General features: G+C 43.3%; 1 protein-coding gene across 1 annotated transcript in view; it reads right to left on the minus strand.

Moving 5' to 3' along the window:
- Window positions 1-3,132: 3,132 nt before the first annotated feature.
- The window catches only part of XKR6 (XK related 6), a 300,323-nt gene continuing 277,783 nt past the window's right edge, over window positions 3,133-25,672 (minus strand). Inside the window, exon 3 of the mRNA XM_074947423.1 lies at window positions 3,133-15,492. Within this exon, the coding sequence (XP_074803524.1) occupies window positions 14,528-15,492 (965 nt within the window). The 3' untranslated portion in view covers window positions 3,133-14,527. The remainder of the gene's footprint in view (window positions 15,493-25,672) is intronic.

Here is a 25,672-nt window from a genome sequence, read left to right on the forward strand (position 1 = left end):
AAGGTGCTCAGCAAACCTGACGAGGCCCCCCCATCACTGTGCCGAATCGTAGCTGAAACTTCCAACCCTCCAGCGCACAAGAAAGCTGCAAAGAAAGTGTCTTGCTCAGACTGTGACCTTGGCTGCTTCAGCGAAGTCACTTAGGATTTACACTCAGATCAGGAATCTGCACCTTATTTTCCCTGGGCCAAATCCTGTGGTCCTTATGCACTCCTTACTCAGTCAAAACCTCTAGAGCCGCAAACTTTCTATCTGTATTTCTTTTGCTAATAAAGTCACACACGCACACACATGCATACACACACCTGACCCAAAATAACTTTAAATAAGAGGAAAAGCCAATCGAATGAGCCAGAGAACATACTCAGAACCCTCCTGTGAAACAAGTAGTTGAATAGGTCACTCCAAACATGACCTCTATAACTAAGGGACCTCCTATGAGGAAGGTAATCGCTTGGTGATTTAAAAATAAAACAAAAGATTCACAGGCACTGTTTGCCAGGTAATAGCACCAGTTTTGCATTTGTATTGATGTAACTTAGCCCGCCCTTTCTGACCGACTGAAACCTTAGCAGTCTGGTTCAGATGAAAGACGAGTGGGCCTAGTTCTGCCCTCAGCTAAATCACACCAGATCAAGAGTAAATCCACTGAAGTCAGTGAATTTGTGCTGTTGTAAGCGAGAGTAGAATCAGGCCCACACAGCATGTTCTCTTTGTCAGCTCAAACAAAAGGGAGTTGTCGGGAATCATCATCAATCACAAGATCTAGGTGTGAAACTTGCTTGCAAAATTAGAAAATGGGGTTGAAATGCCAGCGCAGGGTGCCAAAGGCAGGGCTTGAAATATCCTTTTCTTATTCCCTCCTGGGATCTGCCACTTTGATCATTTTGTGCTCGTCAGAACATGGGTAGCAAGTTCTGCATTGGAGGCGTCTGCTGATTAGTATTTGCCCCTGTTTGGGATTCCTGAAGGAGGCATGTTTTCTCTTGATGGGCATCTTTGTCAGTAAATTGTAATGCATAAGGATAGCATTTGAAGGGCAACATTAGCTATGGAAATTGGGTCCTCATTTTGGGCATGAATTGGCATCAGAATGGACTATGATGCATAATCATCAATCACCAAGTGCCAAGAATGCTAAGGCAAGATTCAAGACGCTAACATGACTGGATGTCGTACTATTAGCAAAAATATACCAATTTTATAGAAAATTTAGACCGATTGTCAGGGAAAGCTTCTTGACAGAGAGGGCTGGTTCTGATGGAACCCCATTCTCTGGAACATTCAACACCAGCAGGGACTAAGCTTTGGAGAATAGAGTGTGGGGAACAATCCTGAACAATCCTGGGGATGCACTTGATGACCTGATAGGTCTTCTCCATCCCTAACTTCTCTGATTCCATGGTAAAAAGATGTTCTCCTAACTCAGTAGAGTTCTCCACCCACCTTGCTCTCCTTTCGCACTATCCCACTGCTTTACAAATGGAAGTGAGTGCACCGCTGATGGTGGGGAAATGCACCACATTCAAACCTGGTGTGACCCCGTATGCGGGCAACAATGCTCCTACTCTAATTCCAAGCTCACCTGAAATCAGACCAACCCAGTCCTATCCCAGTCTACCAAAGGTAATGGGATGCAGCATACTACTCTGACTTGTTAGTGCTATTCTAGAACAACACTGGGCAATTCTACTGTCTCCTTCATTTGAAAGTCTCAAAGCACTTTACTAACATGGATTAAATAATCCTCCTCCTTGTGAGGGTCACATCATCCTTGTGTACCCATTTTACAGCTCAGGCAAATAGAGGATAAGTGACTTGTCCAAGATCAAACAATGATTAAAACTGCACTGTAAGCTCTGTGGGGGCATAGACCATATTTTCCTTGTGTTTGTACAGTGCCTAGCACAATGGGATCCTAGATCTGACTGAGGCCCTCAAGTGTTCCCACCACACAAATAATAGGTAATGATTATAGTAACTATGCGGCAAAAGCAGGAAAAAGGACTCAGGAGTCCTGATTCCCAGTCAACTGCTCTGACACCATAAGCACTATTAAATGGCAGGTAGACCGTATTTGTGCTCTTTGAACTAGATCCATCTGAGGGCTAAAGCGGGGGAATACTTTCTTGGTTCTGAATTTTCTGAATAAAAATGACATTTTAAAAATATAAATATTAAATTGTGCTATTCTCTAGAGATGTGCCAGTTTTGTAGTGATATAAAAATTCAGGACTCATCAGTACTGTTCTTGGGGTTCGAATTCATTTTAAAAGATCCTGTGAGTTTATACTGCCGAGGATCTTAAACAACTTTCCAAACATTAATTAACTAATCAATCTATCAATCAATTGTTATGACACCCTTGTGAGGTAGGCAAGTCTCACTAACTCTATTTTTCACATGGGGAAATGGGCAGAGATCTCAGTGACTTGTCCCAAGCCTGTGGTAGAGATGGGAATAAATCTAGATCTTCTGGCACCATGTATTCTGCTTTATGCATGAAACTGCTTTCAAATGCATAAACAGGGATACCATTGATATTAGTAAAATTAAAAGAGCCACCTACTAGGTCGCTATTTCCCCTTTGCTCAGCCTAGATTGAGAGATCAGTACTCTCTGTGGCACTTGACATGGGGTTGAAGCGTTAGTGAAGGATCAATGGATGAAGATTTATTTCTACAATTCTTCAAGTGTATGTGGGGATCCCCGCAGTCTGACCTGATTCTGATCTCACACTGGTTTTACAGCAGCGTGATTCCATCAGCTTCAGTGGAATGATCCGGCTTTACCCCACTGCCTCCAATGGCCACTACTAGAAATAGATAGGAAATCTTCCTTTCACGCACATTTTGGACATTGTGAAATTACTTTCCAGTCTCAGTGGAAAAATCCAAAGGCCTAAGAAAAATCCAAAATATCCAAGTATCATGGGGTAGCCGTGTTAGTCTGTAGCCACAAAAACAATAAGGTGTCCGGTGACACCTTAAAGACTAACAGATTTATTTGGGCATAAGCTTTTGTGGGTAAAAAACCACTTCTTCAGATGCATCTGAAGAAGTGTTTTTTTACCCACAAAAGTTTATGCCCAAATAAATCTGTTAGTCTATAAGGTGCTACCGGACTCCTTGTTGTTTTCCAAAATATCCAAAACATTTTTGCGCCAAAATATGGCACAAAACTTTGAATCAGAAACATTGAAGCAGAAAATGTCGACGCAGTGGATGGAAATGAAATAAGTCGGCATTTCAGAACGAAAAGGCTGCTTTGCAAGGATTTGACTCAAAAATGAAAAACAGTCACTTTGTTTAGAAATGTTGCTGAAAAAGAGACAGACATGTTTCATTTTTAGTCTCCTAACTGGCAAACTGAAAAATGCTGTTGAAACCACATGTTGTGATGGGAGATTTTTTGGAGACACAAAATTTCAATCCGCTTTGGGAGTTATGTGTTTGTATTTAAGGGAAAAATTTGGCTTTTAGTGTAAATTTCTACGCTGAGACTTCACCTACATCAAGAAGATCCTAAGGGACAAATCAACCATGTGACTCCAGGAGTTGTCTACACAATAGGGAAAAGCGCGCTAGGAGGGCTTAATCTACAAAACTCAATAGTACGTTGAACGTGACGAGGTCTGTGTAGACCCTGCTGGTGTGCACAGAAAGTTCCTTAGTGCACGTTAACATAACGGTGTGCACCACGTTAAAGCTCCCAAGGACCTTTGGTGTGCACCCGCAGGGCCTACGTGAACCAATGAACGCACAAGACGTCAGTGCCCTTTAGAACTCACACCCCAGTAGAGCGCTTTACCCCGCCGTTTAGACACGCCCTGCGAGTCCTGTTCTGAGTATGTGTCACACAGATCTTCTAAAAGTAAAAGTCAAATGGTGGCTCCCGCTCGGTTGTTGCTACAGTTTCCGTTATGCCCGACTTTCAGATTCACGCCTCCACGCGAGATAGGTCACAATCGCTGATAGGCGGTTATCAGGAATGAAAAAAGCTGACACCTCAGCCCGGATTCTTTTTTACACCACAGCTGCTTTCTGCACTCAGGTAATGTAAAGGGGCTTTAAAATGGGTTTAAACCCATTTACGCCCCTTTTAAGGCTCCAGAGCAGTGGCAAAGGGGCTTTAGTGTAAATGAGAAGCAGGCCCCTAATATTTATCCACGGTAAATTGCCCAACTCCTGGTCAGTCTTCAGTGTTTCTTAAAATCAGATTATTTTAAAAAATGGGTGAAGTAATGCAATAGTAATTTTTTGTGTGTGTGGGGGGGGGAGGGCAGAAATTTGGGAATGTCTGGGGTCTGATCTCCATTACAGCAGTCTACATTCAAAGTAGATCTTTTGAAATCAAATGGAGATCCTCCAAATTCACACCAGTGTAACAAAAAGCAGAATCTGACCCTGGAAAGATGGTAATTCCTCCCTGGGAGCAAAAATTAAATCAAATCAATTCCTAATGCGAATGGATGATGTGTATCATCAGCTGCGCCTTCCATCGTCTTACTTCATTCTGGGGCCCCACTCGTTTGTAAAGAACAACATTTGCTTCCAACACGGAGGGGAGGGAAAGGAAGAAGTGGCAAGGGTTCAGATAGTTCCCTTGTTGCTTTTGGGGACGAGGGGCGTGGTGACAGGTTTTGACACTGAACACAGCTAGCACTGAAAAGTTGAGCTACCCTCCTTCCGATTGGTCAGTGACACAAGGACATTAGCGGGGAAATCTGAGAATTTGTTCTGAATGCGTGTGAGAAGTTTAACCCTCATTTCATTATTTGGATTATGGGGGATTGAAAATAGATTTGGGGCCTACATCTCAACAACAGAGGGCCAAATTTGTCACTTGTGTAAACACGTGAACACCACTTCGGGCAATAGAGCTGTAACCACTTTGTGCTGGCAGCATATTTGCCTCAGCGTGACAAGAAAGAAGTAACAAGAAAGCATTCTTCTTTGGGCGGATGCATCGAGGTCCATTTGGAAGAGATGTACAGAGCAGACACAACTCTCACTGTACTCAGAGGTAACAAGTTTTGTTTAGAGAAATGTCATTCAGTGACATAGTTGGTTCCCCCACCCATTTGGTAGGGTATTATCATGTTATAGGCAGAACCACTTTACTCCACTCAGGACATGTTGTGTCTCAGGATTTTCTTAAACTGAAAGAGAATTTTGTCATTGCTCAGATCTTCCTTATAATTTGGCACTTTTAGTGCCACAAAACAGGCCTGACTTTGTCCAGACTAGGTCCAGGTTAGCTTGAGAGGTCTGCACACCATAGCAATCCATCTGATGAACCAGGCCCTAAACTTGAGATTTATAAGGACACCCACCCAAACCGGTGAGTTGTCCACAGTTTGGCATCCAGGAACAGAATTTTGCACAATCCCAAGGGACGTTCTACAGCCAAATGCAGAGGTAGTGTAAATGGCTGCACGCAAGTCAGTGGAGGTGAACCTATTTACGCCAGCCCTGAATCTGGCTTCCACGCTCATTTAAGAAAAGAAAAGGATTCGATGTGCAATATTTTCAAAGAGGAATTTGGACCACGGATGCGCTTTCATCCCCATTTGCCCAGGAGATGGAAACAAAATAATTCAAGAAATGTTTATTTTGAGCCCCCCAGATTGCTGGCGCCTCAACCCCGAAACAGTCGTCTTCATCATCTCCAAAAGCTCTTTAGAATTCAAAATTTATGCATACATATTAAAACATATATATGAGTGCTCTTACACAGCATGTGTGCGTATATCTATTTCTATATGCACGAATATACAGGCACGCGCGCACAGACACAGACACAAACACACACACACACACACCCCCAATAGACCCTTTAATTCTGAAAATTCATTCGGTGAACCTCAATTCATAAATAAAAGGTCGGTGCTTACAGGAGGTTCTCTCTTTTTTTTCTTTGCCCTTGAAATAGCCAAAGTTACTTAAACTCAATTAAATTTAAAACAGCCAATAATGAACAGGGCCCACTAAATTTATTGTTAAACAATGCACTTGCAGGGAAAATTAACTCATTATTTAGCCAGAAGGTAAACTTTGTTAATTTCATCAATTAGATAATGCCCTAGACACCCCATGTGCTATAGATAATTTGCTTCTTTTGCTAGGAGGCCCACAATGAGCTTTACAAGCAACGGATATTTAAATTTATTTTCTTGACTAGATACACGTGACCCTTCACCCACTTCAGTGCCATGCCACGCCCCCTCGAGCCCATCAGAGGCCGCCCCTTTTAAAGGCACGGATGTTCACAAAGGGAGCGGCACGACAGATCACATGTATCAGGCCAGAGAGGAAATGCCTGGTCTGCCAGCGTTTGGATGTGCATCGTGGCCCAGAGGGGGTTACGTTACAGCCTTCTCCAGCCTGAGCACAGCAGCACCGAAAATAAATGGCCGGGGACATGAGTGGTGAGAGGCCCATCGGCAATAACGAGGCGTCTGAGTTTGTTAATGGCTGTCTGCCCCCAATCGGGGACAGTCAGGCTGGGAGGCAAGTAACGTGGAAGAGTCTGGGTACCCATGGGGCCCGGAAGCTTTGAGCTTCCACTGTAGGGGAGGCTGACTCCAAATTCACTGAGCAGACTGAGAAGGGCATTCCTAGCTGCATGCTCTCTTTACCCAATCCAAGTTCCCAGTACGACAAAGCCATGGCCCGTTACAGCACGGCACTGTTTTCCATCGCGGGGCAGACTTTGCAGTCCTAACTCAGGGGCGAGACAATGGGAGTTTTGCCTGAGTAAGGAGTGCAGGATCACGAATAATTTATAATAAACCAAAGATTAACTCTCCTTGCTCCTCCCATGCATACACAACAATGGCCTTCTTGAATGATGCTTAGAGCTGGTCAGAACATTAGAAATAGAGAAATCTGGGTGAGAAACAAACAAATTGTTATTTTCTGATCAGTACTACTAATAATATTCAGAATAATTAACTGGGTTCCTTCCAGGGTTTGAAAGCAATTTACCTCCGGTATAGCCCCATTGACTTCAATGGAGCTGCAGCAGGGGTGAATCTGATTTGATGGACAAACCCTGTAGTCTGAAAGCTCAGTCAAAACTCCTATTAACTTCAGTGGGAGCTTTGCCTGAGAAAGACCCTGCTCTAGTCTCGGTGGGCATTACATCGTTTTACTCCTTGAAAGTAAGTACCTTGAGAAGAAATGGACGTGAGCCATTTGGAGCACGCAGTGTGTTTGTTGGGTCTACTTTATTCTTTCCACTCTTTGCGTAAGGAAATATAGTTCTAAAAAAGCTATTGTCTAACAAAGTAAACGGTGATTGTTATTGTGCTGTGCTAGGCAGTCAAGAAACTTAAAGGCAAAAAAACAAAAAACAAAAACAAAACAACCTTCTCCCTCCCTCCCCCCGCATATTTTCAGTAACAACGTACCAGCCTCCCAAACAAAATCAAGGCTATTCCAAAGCAGCGTGAGCAAGTATTTCACTGTATTCAGATGGAAGCTGATGGCTGAACGATCTAGTGCATGTTAACCATGGCTGATGAGTACAACCTCCAAAAATTCAAGTATTCATTAGTAATCTGTTCAGTTTCTAAATGATTTCATTGACTTTTAGTTTCAAGTTTCCATAAAGAGAGAGAAAAAAATGAATCACCTGTTTTGTAAAAAAAAATAAATATTGCAAACAGTGCTCGGAAGGTATTATTACATATGATCAAGAAAGCAAGGGTTCCATATTTAGATTACATGCAATAGCCTCAACTCCTTGTAGCTGGGGAGAGAAAAGACTTAAGCCAGCTTTCTGGATGCACATATGTACTGCATAATTCTGTTTCCCTTTAGCAAGTTGTAAAAAACCTTTGCACTTCCATTCCTGATAACACAAACCCAGTAATAATAATACTTTGCACTTCATAGCACCTTTCGTCAAAGTGCTTCACAAATGATTACTTAAGCCTCACAACACCCCTGTGAGGTAGGTAAGTATTATTATACCCATTTACAGATGGGTAAACGGTAGGCACAGAAAGGTTAAGTGACTTGCCCAAGGTCACACAGCAAGTTTGTGGCAGAGCTGGGAATAACGCCCAAGAGTCCTGTCACCCCATCATCTGCTATAATTTTTAGACCGTGTTCCCTCTCCACCCTGGCCTTATAAAACCATCTAACAAACAAGTCAATACATAACTCCAAATAACTCAGCATGTTATAACGTCCTGGGTTTGTCAAGACAGCTACCTTGCTGCATGTGTCCCAAAGGGATAGGAAAGTACTGTTTATACTCTCAGATCATTTTTGACAGCTTGCAAATGTTTTGAATATACAACAGGAAACAAACCTCCATATTATCTCAACAAAATTATTTGTTTTTATTACAGCTTCCAATTGGGTTATGTATTTTGAGGGCCAGATCACTTACTCAGATTAGTGCTTTTTGTGCATAAATTGTCAACCTCATCATATATGAAGATCCAGTGGGAACATATGCAGCTATCTGCCATTTCATTTGTCTAGAGATCTTTTTATTTAACATGACACCAAACGTCCCTAGCACTCAAGCTTTAAGTCATGACCGTTGGCTGAACACAGACAATATTTTGTTCTGTGCGATTGCTCCCGCCTTTCCCAATCAACTGTATAACAGAAAAAGCGTTACCGTAGTTGTATCTCGAAGTTCAAACACAGAACAACAAAACAATTCTCAATGCGCTCATGGAAAAAGTGCAAGGATCGCTACCTGATGGTCTGGAAATGCATTCTGCACACAGTGAAAGGTTGCCCACGTTTATTTGGGATAGCTTCTAAACCTCCTAATTCACCCCGGCTGAGACTCTCTGCACCAGAATACACCTGAGCTTCAAGGGGAACCCCCCCACAGAACAGTCATAACCCCGGGCTACTACCCGCCCCAAGAAACGCCAGGGCCGTGGACAATTGTTGAAATAACAGCATGCAATCTGCAACAGTAGAAAAAGTTGCAAGTGAGCTCACATCCCCTCTACCCTCTAACAGTACAGAAAACATCCAAAATCCACCACCTTCGTTTTTACATGCTCATCCTTCAGCAGATACATTTTTGTTGTGACCAAATTGGACAAGACTAGAGTCCAGCAGAAAACTAAGCAAACAAAAGACTAGGTGTCACAGAAAAGCTTGTCTCCACAATTTTCCACTGACCCCAGCAGCTTCCAAATTGCCCCCTGCAAAAGTGGCACGGCAAGCAGGCACTAGAAGGTTTCACAGATGTACAGTAGTAAGTTTTCCTTTTCAAAGCATATCTAGGCTTCAATTAAACCATGCCGGAAGAACCTTAGACCACATTTTCTGAAGGTGGTTGATCATGTTACAGGAGCGTGGGTGATGGTTGTTTTCTTGCCCGCCCCAGGCAAGGCTGGGAAACATGGATAAATTGTGAAGTGAATCTCATGCTTTAAATATATCACGAGCAAAGAGCAGGGGACTGTTCCTATTGAAGTCAATGGCAACATTTTCCTCGTCGTTGTGAGGATAAAGTTTATAATCTCTACCAAACAGAAGATGAAGCTTGAAGGTGGGCATTTTTGTGATATTGCACCTAGGCCACTTTTTAAAATACAAAACTGTTCACCGCTTTTGGCAGCGATAGAAACAATGAATGACTCGACGTGGATAATTAGCCCCAATCAAATAAGCTATTACAAATATTTACCTTTAAATCAGGGGTTTTGCTAACATTGTCTATTGGCAATTATGTAATGCAGCTGCACAGCTGCAATTTGGTTTGGGTATGTTTCGAATGAATCCAAATCTTGTGTGTGTGGCAAAGCATGACCCGGTCCTGGGCCGAAGCCTTGTAATGCCTGTTTGCTGGGGTGGACTGTTCTGAACCATTTGCATCTTCAAGTTAGCTGCATGCAGATACTGGGCACGCTAGAGATAGACAGACAAACACACTGTGGCTGTCAGCATCAATAGAACTGATGATCCCCAGCACTAAAGAACACAGGCTCGGAGCTAAAAGATGTTCCGGGAACTGAACCAGGGGAGGGAACAGATATAAACCTGACCAGAGCTGACTTATTTGATCCAGTAGAAGGAGACAGAGCATATACAAGTGTAACTCCACATGAGCGTGCCAGATCAATACAAACTCACTAATTCATTGCTCTGACTGCACTTGTCTGGAGCCTTATAAACTTGAACCGATCTCTGAACTATAATGGATTCAGCTTTGCTCTTTGCAGCATATTTTTAAAAAACTTTTTTCTGGATGGCCTGGGGCAGGAGGGGACAGTGCTAACTAGGTATAGCAAGGAGATGCAGGGGGATTAAAAACAAACCAAACCCAGCAATGAAGTGGACACCAAAAGCAAAGGCTACTTGGGAGAAGAGAAGCACTTTGGAGCAGAAGGTGAAGGTTGGTGGATTGTAGGGTGACCAGATGTCCCGATTTTATAGGGACAGTCCCGATATTTGGGGCTTTTTCTTATATAGGCTCCTATTACCCCCCACCCCCTGACCCGATTTTTCACACCTGCTATCTGGTCACCCTCTTGGATTGGCACCAGGTTCGGGATTAACAAAGGGATTCCGTTCTGTACTGTGCCACTGGCTTGGGGAAAGGAGCGGCAGGGGGAAGAGACTTACAGTAACAATGTCAGACCTAACCCAGAGCAATCCACCGAACTAAGGCCCCCAGTCAGCAAGGTTCTTAAGCACGTGCCTGACTTCAGGAGCGTCAGATAAGAGTATTCGCTTGCTTAACGTGAAGCCCTTGCTGAACCAGGGTCCAAGGAAGCAGGAGCGCCATTTCAAGGGGGGGCAATTTTCAGCAGGGGTCTATCCCTCTGTGCCTGGAGCTGGGTAGGGGGCACCATCCTATTCTTCAGGCTGGGGGACTTCCACTGGGTGCTTGAGCCCCAGCTGGTTGCTAGAGTCACTGGAGTTTGAGGAGGCAGTTCCTCAGACCCAGTGCCCTGCCCACTGCTGCAACCAGCCAGGAACTCCCGTGTCTTCCTGCCAGGGGGGAGTCCAGTCTCATGCCCTGGGGGATGGGGGGAAGGCATGCAGGGATCTTGTGTTCCAGAGGAGTAAGGGGGGGTAAATGAGGTATGAAGCATGGGCAGAGAACTGCCCCCCGCCCCTGCCAGACCTGAACAGCACCTCCACAAGGAATTAATATGGTTTGTGCAGCCCTGGGGAGCCAAAGCCAATGTACAGAGTAAAGAATCAAAGTCTCAAAGGTCTCGGTCGTTTGGACTTGGAACACGTTCCCAAGGGAGGCAGGCAGGGCACCATCACTGAACATTTTCAAGAGCTGGTTTGATAACTCATTAGGGCTTCATCCTTCATTCCTTCCTGGCTTGGGGAGTCACCAGGACTGAAATGGGGCTGCTTGCGCCGAGAGGAGTGGGAGGATTAGACCTTTTGGTTGAAATGATGAAGAGAAGCAGCCTTCCAAACCAGCCCATATGACGCGCATATTCTTTTCTGAACCTAGATCGATCTAATCTATATCTATCTATCTAACAGAAATGAGGACGGTACTCCTTGGAAAATTCACAGTTAGTACATGGGGACCTTACTGAGGTCTAGGGACAGGAGAGACGCCATCAGATTACTCGAGATATTGCCAGATACCGGGTGCTCCATAACTTGAGACTTAGTTGCAATGGAGATGATGGAAGCATTCCTCACGATTCTCCCCACTACACCCTCCTTTGGGGCAGCGGACTAGGTGACAGAGAAGATCTTTCCCATCTCTAATAACTATGCCTGTGAAACTGGCTCAAACGGAGAGAAGAGCTGCATATTAAAGGGCTTTGAGAAGGAACTCCTTTACAAAGAAGATGTATAGAGTAAAGAATCACAGTCTATTAGAGTAAACCGCTCATAATAATGTTTATGGTAAGTATTTTGAGAAAAACTATTTGTATCTAGTAAAAAGATGAAATGGCTGGTCATGTTGCAGGACCAGAACTGATAATGGACAGTCCATGTGCCTCTCTAGTGTGCTCAGCCCTTATTATAATAGCGGAACTTGCAACAAGCAACCTGAAGGCGGATATAATTCGTTAAGTTCACTTCACAAATTACCTCATTGAGCAAGAGATGTCACACGGATTAGAGAAGAAATGTGATGAAAATGAAGTGATGCCACTGACAAGTGATATGGTTCTGGTCCACAAATAAGGAAGAAGGTAAATGAAATCTCGCCAGACAAAATAACTGACCGTTAATTAGGGTGGGGCACAGACAATACGAAGCCCACCCTTCGTATGAAAATGTGACTATCAGACAGGTTGTAATCAGAGCCCAGAAACATTTAATTGAAATGGAGCTTCACTGACTGGGAATTACAGTACCAGTGACAATTTGGCTTTTTATAAACTTTGCCGTGTGTCTGTAGTTTGGCGTGAATAAGCCCTGCCCTCCTTAGAAGGGTCTGTGAAATATTTGAATGGTATTTAAAAAATATCCACTCAGAACACTGCAAAGCATCACTGATTGAAAAAAATGTTTCCATTCAGGTATATTCAGGCGAAGAAAGCATTCAGCTTTTTTAAACTATTATATAAAATTTGTACTAGTTTCTTTAAATACCTACTGTAATTAAAAAAAAGGATTCATCAAATAAAAAATCATAATCATAATTAAAAAATCTTTTCCCCATGTTGATTTTCTCTTCAGAAGAGTTCAACATGGGAATTTTGCACCCTAGACAGTTACAGTATTTCTGGAATAAAAAATTGCAATCACACAGAGAAAATACTACAGTATTCACTTAAAAATATCTTTTGTTGTTGTTGTTGTTTCCCCCCCCCACAAGTAGAGGGATGGTGGGATTGAAAAAATGCCCTGGAACAGGAATATTCTTTTAAAGGAGCAATACTCTTGAAACCAAAAATGGTATTACATATACACCGCCTGTGATTTAACTCGAAACAAAGAAACTTCAACACAGAAATAAAGAAATGTAAACCTTCACGCACCAAAAAGATTATCTGGAAACGTCTCAGATCTCTAGCAGATATCCTTCTAAAGCTTTGCCATCAATGGAGGTGGAAGTGTCTCCTTGCAGTGAGAACTCTTAAGCTAAACGGTGATGACCTTGCTACGCTCTCGATTTCCTGTGGTGTTATTTCTTGCCATGTACTTACAGCAGAAGGTGACATAAAACATTTATCAGCGGTTCCCCGAATGCACCAAGTGAGTTGAACAATTCTCAGCTAAATCACAACAACAACATCAACAAAAATACAAAGCACCAAATCATCTTTAGAAAAGCGCCAGTTACAGGTTATTACTGTGAAGATTTTATCCTAATTTTCTTTTTTGTTTTCCTTTAAAAAAAACAAAAAAACAAAACAAAGAATGCTTTACAATCACTTTAAGGCTCACGCTGAATGAGACATAACAGGCCTTACACAATATTACAAATAATACATGTATGCCTTTTCACAGCCTTAAAATGATATAATAGGTCAAATTATTTTGCCAGTCACCGATCAAGTATTGTGCCTTTAAATTGACTCTCTTTTTGCTACTATGCTGAGTTTTATTATTACTGAAATAATTTATTAGATATATGTAAATCTACTTTAGTATTATATTTTTGGTGTATAATTTAAAGAATGCAGATTTGTTATTTTCCAAAAATCAAGATGGAAGGCCTTTTTATGGGCTCACTCACATCAGTGTGAATAAGGAGTAAGTCCACTGAAATCAATGGAGTTACACTGTACAAAACTGTGACGAGTGAGATCAGGTATGGTATTACTATGTGAATTTGGTGCAAACTGAGTACAGCTGACCATCACATATGGCCCACTTACACTAGGGAAACAATTTTCTCAGGGGATTACATTTATAACATGGTTTGGTCTGGCCCGCATAGGTGGGACCAAGCTATGTTATCAACATGTTGCCAAATTGTGTTACAGCCCTGATCTTCTTTCAGCCATTTGAGATTCAAACTCTTTTCGGGCTTTTCTACTTTGCTTTCTCATCGTTAGACATTTTTCTTGTTCACCTATATCCCATAAGAGCAGCAATACTCTTTGTTGTTGTTCTTTTCTCGTTTCTTTTTTTTTATCATCTTTTTTTTTTAAGTTTTGTATTTAGGTTTTTTTTTTTATTTTTCTTGGCATAAAATCACCCAAGAGTTTTGCATGAGAAAGGTGACAGTACTTAATGAAACTCAGCACCTAAGGGCATAAGGCAGTTGTAGGTTTGTTTGTTTGTTTGTTTTTATTTTTCAATCAGCACCAATCCCATATATAATGTTCTACACTTGGTGTAAGGTATAAAACTCTGATGTGGAGACGCCTCTTCTCCACCTGTGGATCATAGGTGTGGAAGTTGAAATACTGTTTCTTGTGTGTAAAAAACAAAAGAAAAGTTTTTCTTTTTGTTTTTACTTACAAAACATAGAGATTATCTTTTTTTTTTATACATACAGCAGCCAGAAAGAAAGCTTATCTGAAGGTGTGTGTTTTGTTTCATGATCTGTGTTTACCATAAACAAAAATAAGATCCCCTCTTTTATTTTTTTTAAAGGAGCTTTAAAGTGAAGACTCATATTGTAGCAACTCATACAAGAGAGGTCCGTCTCTATACCTAATACCTACAGCTGTGGGGGTGACATACTGGAGAATGTTGATAGTTCTTCTTAACCGCCTGTCTACAAAATGGGCATCCCATGCAGGGTATCTCTTTCTTGGGATGTCAATCTTAATGAGAGGGCCTTCTGGGTAGTAGGCTCGCCCAGATGGAATAGATGGCACCATTGCTCTCACCTGGAAAACTGGCAAGCAAGTGTCAGCTGTGAGTTCCTCCTGTTGCTCCGTGACCGCTCTGGTAGGCGTAGCCTCGGCCCCCCGGTACCCAGGGGTTTCGGGTGCCATGGGCTCAACATCAGGAGGCAAAGGAATGCCCCAGAGCAGCTCGGCGCAACAGGAGCTGGCAAAAATCTTAGCTCTCGGCCCCGTGGGATGCAGCACACCATAATAGAAGAGCATCAAAGCTATCCCAGCAGCAAAGCTAAGAAAGACACAACACAGTGCTGGCACGGCATATGAGTCAGTAGTTGTAGGATCTCTGTAAAAATACCAAAGGAGCGTCAAGGCAGCATTCTCTGTCAAGACTACAGTGTAATATGCAAACATTCTATATCGAGTCCGCCCTTCCTTGACATTAAACCAGCAGAAAATGTACACAATCCCTACCACCATGTTGAAGAGGATCTCCTCCCACTTAGACATGCAGAAGTCAGTCCCACCATGGATGATCCAGAAAGCCATGGCACACCAGTGGACCACTACAAAGATCCCAAAGTAGAGCTGGAAGATGGAAGCAAAGAGGGCAAAAGAGATAACTCTGGATGAGATGGTGAAGAGGCGCCAGAAGAGATGTATGAGGGCCCCTCTGTAGCTCATACTCTTCTTGTCATCCCTAGAGTCCCGAAGAAGCTTGTGATAGGAGGCTAGCACCCAAGCCAGGGACATCAGGGACGCCACAGAGGACACACCTGCCAGAAGACACAAATCCACAGAGTCAAACAATAGCATAGATAGAGAATGTCACTCACTCACTACGTTATTGTCACGGGGCAGGTATGGTAGCAAGTAATGTACAACACATTACACAAATCTCGAGGAGTAGACAAATGCAGAAGTATCAATATCAGAACCATAAACAAACATTTATTCTTTATCTGACACCTGCACAGGTGTATTTTATATTAGTGATAAGCCTGATCCAGAACCCCCCAAAACTGAATTACCCCCAGACTTTCAGAGCTAACGAGGAAGGATTGGAATTTGAACATGTATCTGCATTTCAAACAAATCGTCTCCATCCTTATAATGATCTATACCACACTCCCAGATCCAAAACCTTTTGGACATTTGAAATCCAGATCTGGATCCAAATTTTGTAGCATTGACCCATCTCTGCCCCAAATTGTTAAGGTAGCCATCAGCTGTGTCTGCTATATTGTATCAGAGGGGTAGCCGTGTTATTCTAGATCTGTAAAAGCAGCAAAGAGTCCTGTGCACCTTACAGACTAACAGACGTATTGGAGTTCACTACATGCATCCGACGAAGTGGGTATTCACCCACGAAAGCTTATGCTCCAATATGTCTGTTAGTCTATAAGGTGCCACAGGACTCTTTGCTGCTATATTATACTGTCATATAGTTACAGCAAAATGTTTAATACAAGGCAGGGCTGTTATGCCTTTAACAGGGGGTGAGCAAATTTTGGGACAGAGAGGGTGACCAGTTTCCAAGTAACTGTGGGTATGTCTACACTGGGGTTGGGAGGCAGAATTTTCAGCTTGCACTAGCTTTGATTGAGCTAGTGCGCTAAAAACAGAAGCATAAGCCATGGTGGTGCAAGCATCGGCATGAGCTAGCTGCTCCAAGTATGATCCCATCTGAGCCCCTAGGTACATACACGTGCGGCTAGCCCCCTTCTGCTGCTCAAGCTGCTGTGGCTACAGCAGTGTTTTTAGTGCAGTGGCTCGATCAGAGCTGGCGTGGGTATGTCTGAGATTAAATTGACACCTTTCAGCTCTGGCGTGCAGATCCATACCCAGTGTGCATAGGGTTTAAAATCCCAAATAGGCGCCCTCTTGTGCGACTTCACGAGCAGCGAAAACGTGCAGCTGATCAGTTTTGTCCTCAGCCTGTGATCCCATGGAGTTAGTGAACCCCAGGATCACGGCGGGTTACTGAGCCAGGCTTGGGGCCTGTTCTCTCAAGGTGCGCGTGCTCCTAACTCTGAGTGAACCCAGCGGGAGTTGAGAGCGTGCTGCACCTCAGAGGGCAGCGCTGGTCTGACATTGGCACACTGCGTGTTGCTGAGTGCTTGCTGGGAGGCACGAGCAGCCCTCCACACCCAGTGGCTTTATTGAGGGTGGAAGGCCGTCAGCACGTTGCAGGATTTACCTGGTTTGTGGGAAGACAAGCCCTGAATACAGCTTGTGAAAGATTTGTCATCACCACCCGCCTATTGCTGCGGGCACCAACCTTTGTCCCAAATCAGCCCTTGGTAGCATGTTCTGCATACTACAACTCAGGCCCTAGTGCTCTAAGCACCCAATGGGTCTCAAATAGCACCTACTTCCTTTAACACCTTGCTTCTCCCAGATCCCCTCTGGCCACTCCTCACTGACCACCCTTCCAGCTGCCACAGAACATCTCCTTTTCTGTGCCCCTTCTGAGTCGATATGCTCCTAGGGGTATAGAAAGGGATATAGAAAAATTCCCCAAGCCCAGGTTTATGGATCTCCAAAAAGAAGAGGGAAGACACAAGATGTTCCTCATAGGCCTAATCCCGACCATTAAAGTCAATATTTATTTTGTTAATTTATTTGGATTGATAAAATAACACCCACCCAGTGCTCTGGGTGCCCTAGATGTATTTTATTAATACAATATTAAACAGACCCACCAGTTATCCCAGGACCAACCTGAATAACCCAGTGATAACATACAGAAAACCATGATTAATCGATCCCATCCACCCGCAAAATCTCCACCAAAGTCCCATGCTACCACTACCCCATCATCACCCCTTTATGAGCAAAGGTAAAAGGTGGACCAAGCAATGTGTTGTGAAGACAGACTCAGACCGCTCATTGATTTCAGTGGGGGGGCAGGAGCAGGGTCTGTATTTTCCAAAATAAAACACAAGCTGAATTAAACAAAACAACACAACCCAAAACTTTCAGGGATTTCTTTATAGAAGTCCCGCCCCCCCCGCAACCTCCTCTCCCCCAGCGCCAACAGGAGACAAAAAAGGCACCATCCATTTCCTCCTCCCCCTTAAAAAAATCCAGTGAAATTATGCAATAACTACTCCAGGATCAGTTCTAATATTTGTAAAGCTTAAGTTCCCTGGTGTTTTTTCATGGTCTACGTGAAAGTTGATTATTTTATATAGATCTTGCCAAGGACGACGTTACATCAAGAAAAGCACATTTTGGCGGAGAACAAACGGAGGCAATGCCAGCAAAAGTCTGTATAAACCACATTGCGATGCCAGGGTCAAATGCATGTACGCCAATGAAAACCACTGGGTAACATCAGGACTGTGTTAACACGATATAACTGCCGGAGCTGTATATGGAAATCGTATCATACTTAAAAGATGGGGGCAAAACATTGTGCAAATTTAGGGAGAGCGGATCATGTTACTTATATGCTGAGGAGGGTCAAATAACTTGCTAACGAGAGGAAACAACAAACATAGGCAATTAAACGTGGATTCAGAGACATTATGGAGCTGGCTGAACAACTGGAAAATGCACCCGCCCTTGTGTTTGCAGACTCCATCTCCCTGCTGGATTTGGCTGTGTCTGTGCCCAGTGGCAGGGAATGGGAAACAGTCCTAGCAGAACTCACGCTCTGCAACACGTCTCTACTCCCCTTCAGTGGCTGTTTCATTCCCTGGGGCTGGATTGGTATGTTATGGAGCAAACCTGCTTTCTCCCTTTCCCTTTAGGGTGAGCAGGTGTCTGGGTTTTGACTCGAAAGTCTGGTCAAAAAGGGGATCTGACTGTGTCCGGTCAGATCTACTGACCGGACGCCCAAAGTCTGGTTATTGCAGGCAGGGAGGTGCTGAGTCATCACCTGCACCAGCCCCTACTCAGTCAGGGCCACCTCCTACCTGCATCAGGTGGCTGCAGCTCCCAGCCCTGGCTCTGCAGGAGAGCCTCTCCCGACCCACGCAGGGAGGGGGAGAGAGGGGAAAAGCCATGAGCGACAGAGGGAGGGGGAAAGAGGAGCAAATGGGGGGCGGGTCCTCAGGGGCAGGGGCGGAGCAGGGGAGGTTCAGGCACTCTTGCTGGAGTGTCCGGTTTTTAAATATTACAAAGTTGGCAACCCTCTCTCTCCCCGCCACATGCCCTATCCCCAGACTTCTTCCATGTCTGCTTGTCTCTCACTGGGGCTGGAGGATTGTTGAATGGGTCTCCACTTCCTCACCCCCCTGGCCACTTCTCTCACTGGGGCCAGGAGGAGTGGGTGTGGGGGGGAATGGGGTTCAATGAATCTCCTCTCCACCTCTGTCCCAGTGTGGCCTCTCTCACTGCTGCTGCTAGGGTCAGAATTCTTCTCCTCTTGAGGGCTGCCTGGCCTCTTCCCTTTGAGGCTCTGTTTTCCCAGTGCCTTACCCTTTAGTGGGGTTAGTTCTTCTGCCCTGTCACGAATATGGAGACCCACAGAGGGAGAGGCTCATGCAGAGAGTGAGCAGGCCCAGAAAGGAGTAGACCTCCCACCCTCGCTGCAGCCCTGCATGCTGCCAGACACAGTGAGAGCTGGGAGGGAACCTGGCTCTTGGAGTCACGCAAATGGGTGCAAATTCCGCGGTCTTTGAAAAGAAAAAAGGAAAGATGAAATCCTGGCTCCACTGAAGTCATTGAGAGTTCAGCCATTGACTTCAATTGAGCCAGGATTTCACTGCACATTTCCAGCCCTCATAGTTAAAGAGAAAAGCTTGAAAATGTGACTCAAGTGCTCTGAAAAGCTTAAAAAAAAATCTGCCAATAAATAAAAAGACCCCAAAATAATAATAATACCTGCTTCTTATATAGCACATTTCAATCAGTAGATCTCAAACTGCTTTACAAAGGCAGTATCATTACACCAGAGGGGAAATGGAGGCACACAGCAGCACAGTGACTTGCCCAATATCACCCAGTGGGATACTGGCAGAGCTAGGCCTCGAACGAAGGTCTCCTGAATCGCAGTCCAGTGCTCTAACCGCTAGGCCATTCATAATTTGTAAACCTAGCTTGTGATTTTTGCAGTGCTGACTCAAGATTTTTGAATGCTTGAGGTTGGCAATACAGTGCGATTCATTGTGCTGTTCTGACCTTTCTCATTACCGTATTTGGTATCGGCCGTTCATTATTCTCCTATTTCAAAATGCCAAGTCAGAAACAATGTCATGTGAATTAAGGGATTGCTTACTTTGGCCTTGTCAACACTAGAAAGTTGTACTGCTTTACCTATATCTGTATAAAGTGGTACAACACCCCCCCCCCCCCACTGTGGAGGTAGTTATACTGGAATAAAAGTGTGTATGCCAGTTTAATTTATTCCCCATACAGGAAGGGAAATAAATATACCAATATAAGCTACCTGCCAGTATAACTGCACCCACATTGGGGGTTGTACTGGTGTAACTATTTTGGTAAAAAAATTCACTCCTAACCAAAATTGTTATACCTGTAAATCTTCCATGGGTAAACCAGACCTTTGTCTATAAGCTACTTGTGTTGAGTGCCCGGTTGCCTGAGTCACATGGTATTACTTCTGCAGCCTGATTGGATGAGTACATTTTTCAAACAGAACAACACATAATGAATCAGACATTTTCAGCACAACTGTTTGGATAAATAATCGTTTGTGTTAAAATCTGTGAAAATGACAGGATTCCTATCCACATTCACATAGTCCCAGTATTCTCCAAATACTCATGAGCTATGCATAATATGACTCTGGGAATCAATGAAACAGAGACCAGTGATTTAAATCATTCATTGCCTATGGCATCATTTCTAGTTCTCTCTGAGATTTACCTGAGTTTTGCCTGAGTAAGGACCCCAGGATGGGCCCCGTGTGAATAAGGTGTTTAGCACCATTCAGCTCACTCTTGTGTAATTTCTTAAATGGAAAACTGAGCGTTATCTTAGATGTGTGGATCTTTTTGAAAACCAGTTTTAAACAGCTTTTTAAACAGGTTCCCATTTTGCAGTGACGTTATATGTGACCCCGGCTCCTTGTCTAGTAAGTTGGGGGTTCAAACGCCATCACGAAGCTTGGGTTCAGACCATTGCTCCCACTGCAGATGAATCCCAGTGGGGTGCTGTTGTTAAGAGGGACTCAGGAGTAGATAAAGGCAGCAGGAGCTTTGGGATCTGGGCCTCACAGGCAGAGATGGTGGAATGCGCCCAGAGAGAAATGTTGAGGAATGCCGGCTGTGGGGGGATGAGGTAGAAGGAGAAGTTTGTGTCGGGAAGCTTGATGTTTTGTTTTGTCAACCTGGGGAGCCCCCATTTTTAGTGGGCACAAGCCCCGTTTCTCTGAATCAATGCCCGGAGTCTCTTGTCAGTGTGTCTCTGTTGAGTATATGTCAGCCCCTTGGGGAAGGGCTGGGAAGAAGAAACACCTCCCAATAAACATGTTATTCCTTAGTTGTCCACTACGGGGTTTCTTGTCTACTGGACACTTATGGAGAAAGGACACCAGCCTGCTTGGACCACAGCTATGGCAATTCCTATAGCCCTTATAAAATGGAAGTTGAAGATTCAGTACCACTTTCTGAGTGTTATGTGAGATCATACCTTGATTTCTGCAATGCTACCTACACTGCTATCCCAGAATCCTCTCCTCAGTCACTTCACTCAGTCTCAAACTATGTGGCACATCTAAATCTTCCTTTGCATGGCTTTTCACATCCCTTCTCAGACTTTCTTTAGCTGACTAGTCATGTCTCCCTTCTATTTTCTTTCCCTCATTGACTTTCTATCTATTTTTCCTGACAATTTATAACTGGTCCTCCCTACAGTTCTTCTCTTATCGCTCCCAGATCCTGCTTCCACTTAGCTATCACAGATATCTCTATTGTAACTAGAGTGAAAAGCCAGCGTTACTTGCTGGTTACTACTGACAAACACTGATAATTTTACATAGTAATATGTGTTTGTAGTAATATAAATCAGAAGTTAGGAATTGTAGAAAACTGATAAGGGAAGCCAAGGAAAAACCTGTCGCCAGCAGAGTTAAAGGCAATAAGGAGTCCTTTAAATATATTAGGAACAGAAAGAATTCTGACATTGGTACTGGCCCATTATTAGATATAAATGGTAGAATTATTTTTCATAATGCAGAACAGCAGAAGTGTTTAATAAATATTTCTGTTCTGTATTTGGGGGGAAAAAACAGAGAAAATTGTCTCATCACATGGTGATAACACTTTCCATTCCACTAATAACTCTGGAGGATTTAAACAGAAGCTACTAGACTTATACATTGTTAAATCAGCAAGTCCAGATAGCTTGCATCCAACAGCTTTAAAAGAGCTGCTGGAGGAGCTTGCTGGATGGCTAGTGTGATTTTCAATAAGTCTTGGAGCACTGGGGAAGTTGTAGAAGACTGGAAGAAAGCTAATGTGCCAATTTTTAAAAAGGGTAAATAGGATGACCCTGGTAATTATAGGTCTGCCAGCCTGACAACGATCCCGGGCAAGATAACAGAGCGGCTGATATGGGACTTGATTAAAAAAGAATTACAAGAGGGTAATGTAATTAATGCACATCAACATGGGTTTATGGAAACTAGATTCTGTCAAACTCACTTGATAGCTTTTTTTTTTATGAAATTACAAGTTTGGTTGATAAAGGTGACTGGGCTGACATAATATACTTAGATTTCTGTAAGGCAGTTGACTTGGTACCGCGTGACATTTTGATTAAAAAACTAGAACAGTATAAAATTAACATGGCACACATTAAATGGATGGAAAACTGGCTAGTTGATAGGTCTCAAAATGTAACTGTAAATGGGGAATTATCACTGACAGGATATGTATCCAGTCTTCTCAGTGGTGGCAGATGACAGAACAAGGAGCAACGGTCTCAAGTTGCAGTGGGGGAGGTCTAGGTTGGATATTAGGAAAAACTATTTCACTAGGAGGGTGGGGAAGCACTGGAGTGGGTTACCTTGGGAGGTGGTGGAATCTCCATCCTTAGAGGTTTTTAAGGCCCGGCTTGACAAAGCCCTGGTTGGGATGATTTAGTTGGGGTTGGTCCTCCTTTGAGCAGGGGATTGGACTAGATGACCTTCTGAGGTCTCGTCCAACTCTAATCTTCTATGATTCTATGATCTTGCAGGGATCAGTTATTCACCCTATGCTATTTAACATTGTTATCAATGACCTGGAAGAAAACAAAACCATCACTGCTAAAGTTTGCAGATGATACAAAAACTGGGGGGAGTGGTAAATAATGAAGAGAAGAGAACACTGATTTAGAGCAATCTGGATTGCTTGGTAAACTGGGTAAACTTGGTAAACTAAGCAAACTATATGCATTTTAATATGGCCAAATGTAAATGTATATATCTAGGAACAAAGAATGCAGGCCAAACTTCTAGAATGTGGGACTCTATCCTGGGAAGCAGCGACACTGAAAAAGATTTGTGGGCCATGGTGGATAATCAGCTCAACATGAGCTCCCAGTGTAACCCTCTGGCCAAAGAACTAATGTGATCCTGGGATGCATAAACAAGGGAATCTCGAATAGAAGTAGAGAGGTTATTTTATCTCTATATTTGGCACTGGTGCAAACACTTCTGGAATCCTGTGTCCAGTTCTGGTGCCCACAGTTCAAGAGGGGTGTTAAATTGGAAAAGGTTCAGAGAAGATCCATGAGAATGATTAAAGGATTAGAAAACATGTCATATAGTCATAGACTCACAGAGCTCAATCTGTTTAGTTTAACAACGAGAAGGTTAAGGGGTGACTTGATCACAGGCTATAAGTATTTACACAGGGAACAAATATTTAATAATCAGCTCCTCAATCTAGCAGAGAAAGGTATAACACAGTCCAATGCTTGGAAGTTGAAGCTAGACAAATTCAGACTGGAAATAAGGTGTAAATTTTTAACACTGAGGATAATTAGCCATTGGAACAATTTACCAACGGTTGTGGTGGATTCTGCCTCACATGCAATTTTTAAACCAAGGTTGGATGTTTTTCTAAAAGATATGTTCTAGGAATTATTCTGGGGAAGTTTTATGGCCTGTGCTATACAGGAGGTCAGACTAGACAATCACAATGCATGGTGGCCACTAGAACTTCATTCAGTATACTGGTTTTTAACTCTTCCTCTGAAGGTTAGTTAAGCCAACTTTCTTGGGTGAAATTCTCAAAAGCTTTCAGTGTTGACCTATCTCTGTTCCCTCTGAAGTCAATGACTTCAGCCAATGACTTCAAGCCATTGACTTCATTGACATTGAAGTCAATGGCTTCAGTGGGAGCACTTAGTTCAAGAGTGAGCACTTTTGAAAACACCACCTCTAGCGCCTCACAGGTCAATCTGGTGAGTTGATGGATACCCCTGTGAGACACTGAACACCTTCAGCTGCTGCTCAGCATCTCATAAGCCGCACTGAGTAACTTACAAGAGGGGTTCAGCATCTCTCAGCATTAAGCTCCTATCCGTATAAATCTAGTTATTTATATTGCCCCATTCACCGTAGTATCTGAGCACCTCCTTTGTGAGGTATTCCCCTTTTACAGACAGGGGCACGAAGAGATGAAGGGATTTGCCCAAGCCACTCAGAAAGTCTGTGGCTGAGCAGGGAATAGCTGTCGCTCTAGACAGATCATACACCTACCCTCTTGGATCAGTGCATGCCGACTTTTTAACCGTAATTCTGGATTTTTAGAGCTGATAGATTTAACAGCCTGAAATGGAAGCTCTCACAGGCAAATACAAGCATCACAGGTATTAATAAACAACAATAATGAGGTAAACAATCAAGAAAGGAAAATACAGTCTACCAGGAAAACTTCCAGGGAGATCTGTCAGATTGTGGAATGGACTCCCCTAGCAAAGGGGTAGAAGCCCCATTGCTTGGTACATTCAAAACCGGATTGGACAAAAACACCATAACATGTATTATAGGGAACGGCCCAGTACTGGGTAAGGAAGGAATGAGTGAAATTCACCTCAGTACGGCAGAGTAGCACAAGGCCAAGACACCACTTAAGTCCCATTTTAGCCCCCAGAGGCCCTCTGCACTAGGGTGAATTTCTCTTTGAATGACCTCCTTGGTTTTCATTCTCCAATTTCAATGAATGACCAAGGCTGGGAGGAGACATAACAGGAATCTAACTAAGCCCCATGGACTGGTGGAATTTGCTCCTGAAAAATCAACATTCGCAGGTGAGACCCAAACCAATTTATTTTTCTTAAACAAAAAAGAGAAAGGCCAAATCACCATGCAAAAGAAAAACAACATGTTTGAAAAGCGTTTCAGACTACATTTGGTCTGCATAGCATGCATTAAGCAATTACATTTAACTTTACCACTGCTCTAACCCAAGTGAGTTATTCAATTACTGATTAAAAGCTAACAATATTTGTAGTTGGTCCCAGTGCTCTGCCTTGGTCTGCTGAAGAAATGTAGGAAAGGTTCTTTGAAAAGGATACGTACAGAGTTTCATAAATAATCTAACAACTTGGTTATTTTCTGTAAAGAATTTTAATGTACTTACCGTATCATATTCCCTAAATACTTACTGTGGTGTCTGTCCCTTTAAAACTGAAAAAGATGCCTATCAAGTGGATGCTCTATTTCCTTTTTTCACATTAATTCTCTTGAAGACTGTTCTAAAAAAATGGGAAGATACAAAACATTCTCTCAGGTGAACTGGACACCACAGTAAGTATTCAGAATGCGACATGACCCGCTCCATCAAGTACCGCACGATGGGATTGCCTGCTTTGCCATAAAGTGCTATTTTTGGGTTACAAGACATCAACTCTCCAGAAGTCCAGCCTTCTTTGCCATGAACCCGGTCCTCACTTTTTTCCCCAGGTAACACATTCATCCATGGAAGTCCTAAAGCTTATTTGAAATCTGGAACAGCAACAGATTTTCTTTTTATCCATAGAGAGAGGAAATTT

The sequence above is a fragment of the Natator depressus genome, chromosome 3 (genome assembly GCF_965152275.1).
Source record: "Natator depressus isolate rNatDep1 chromosome 3, rNatDep2.hap1, whole genome shotgun sequence".
Classification (NCBI taxonomy): Eukaryota; Metazoa; Chordata; order Testudines; family Cheloniidae; genus Natator; species Natator depressus.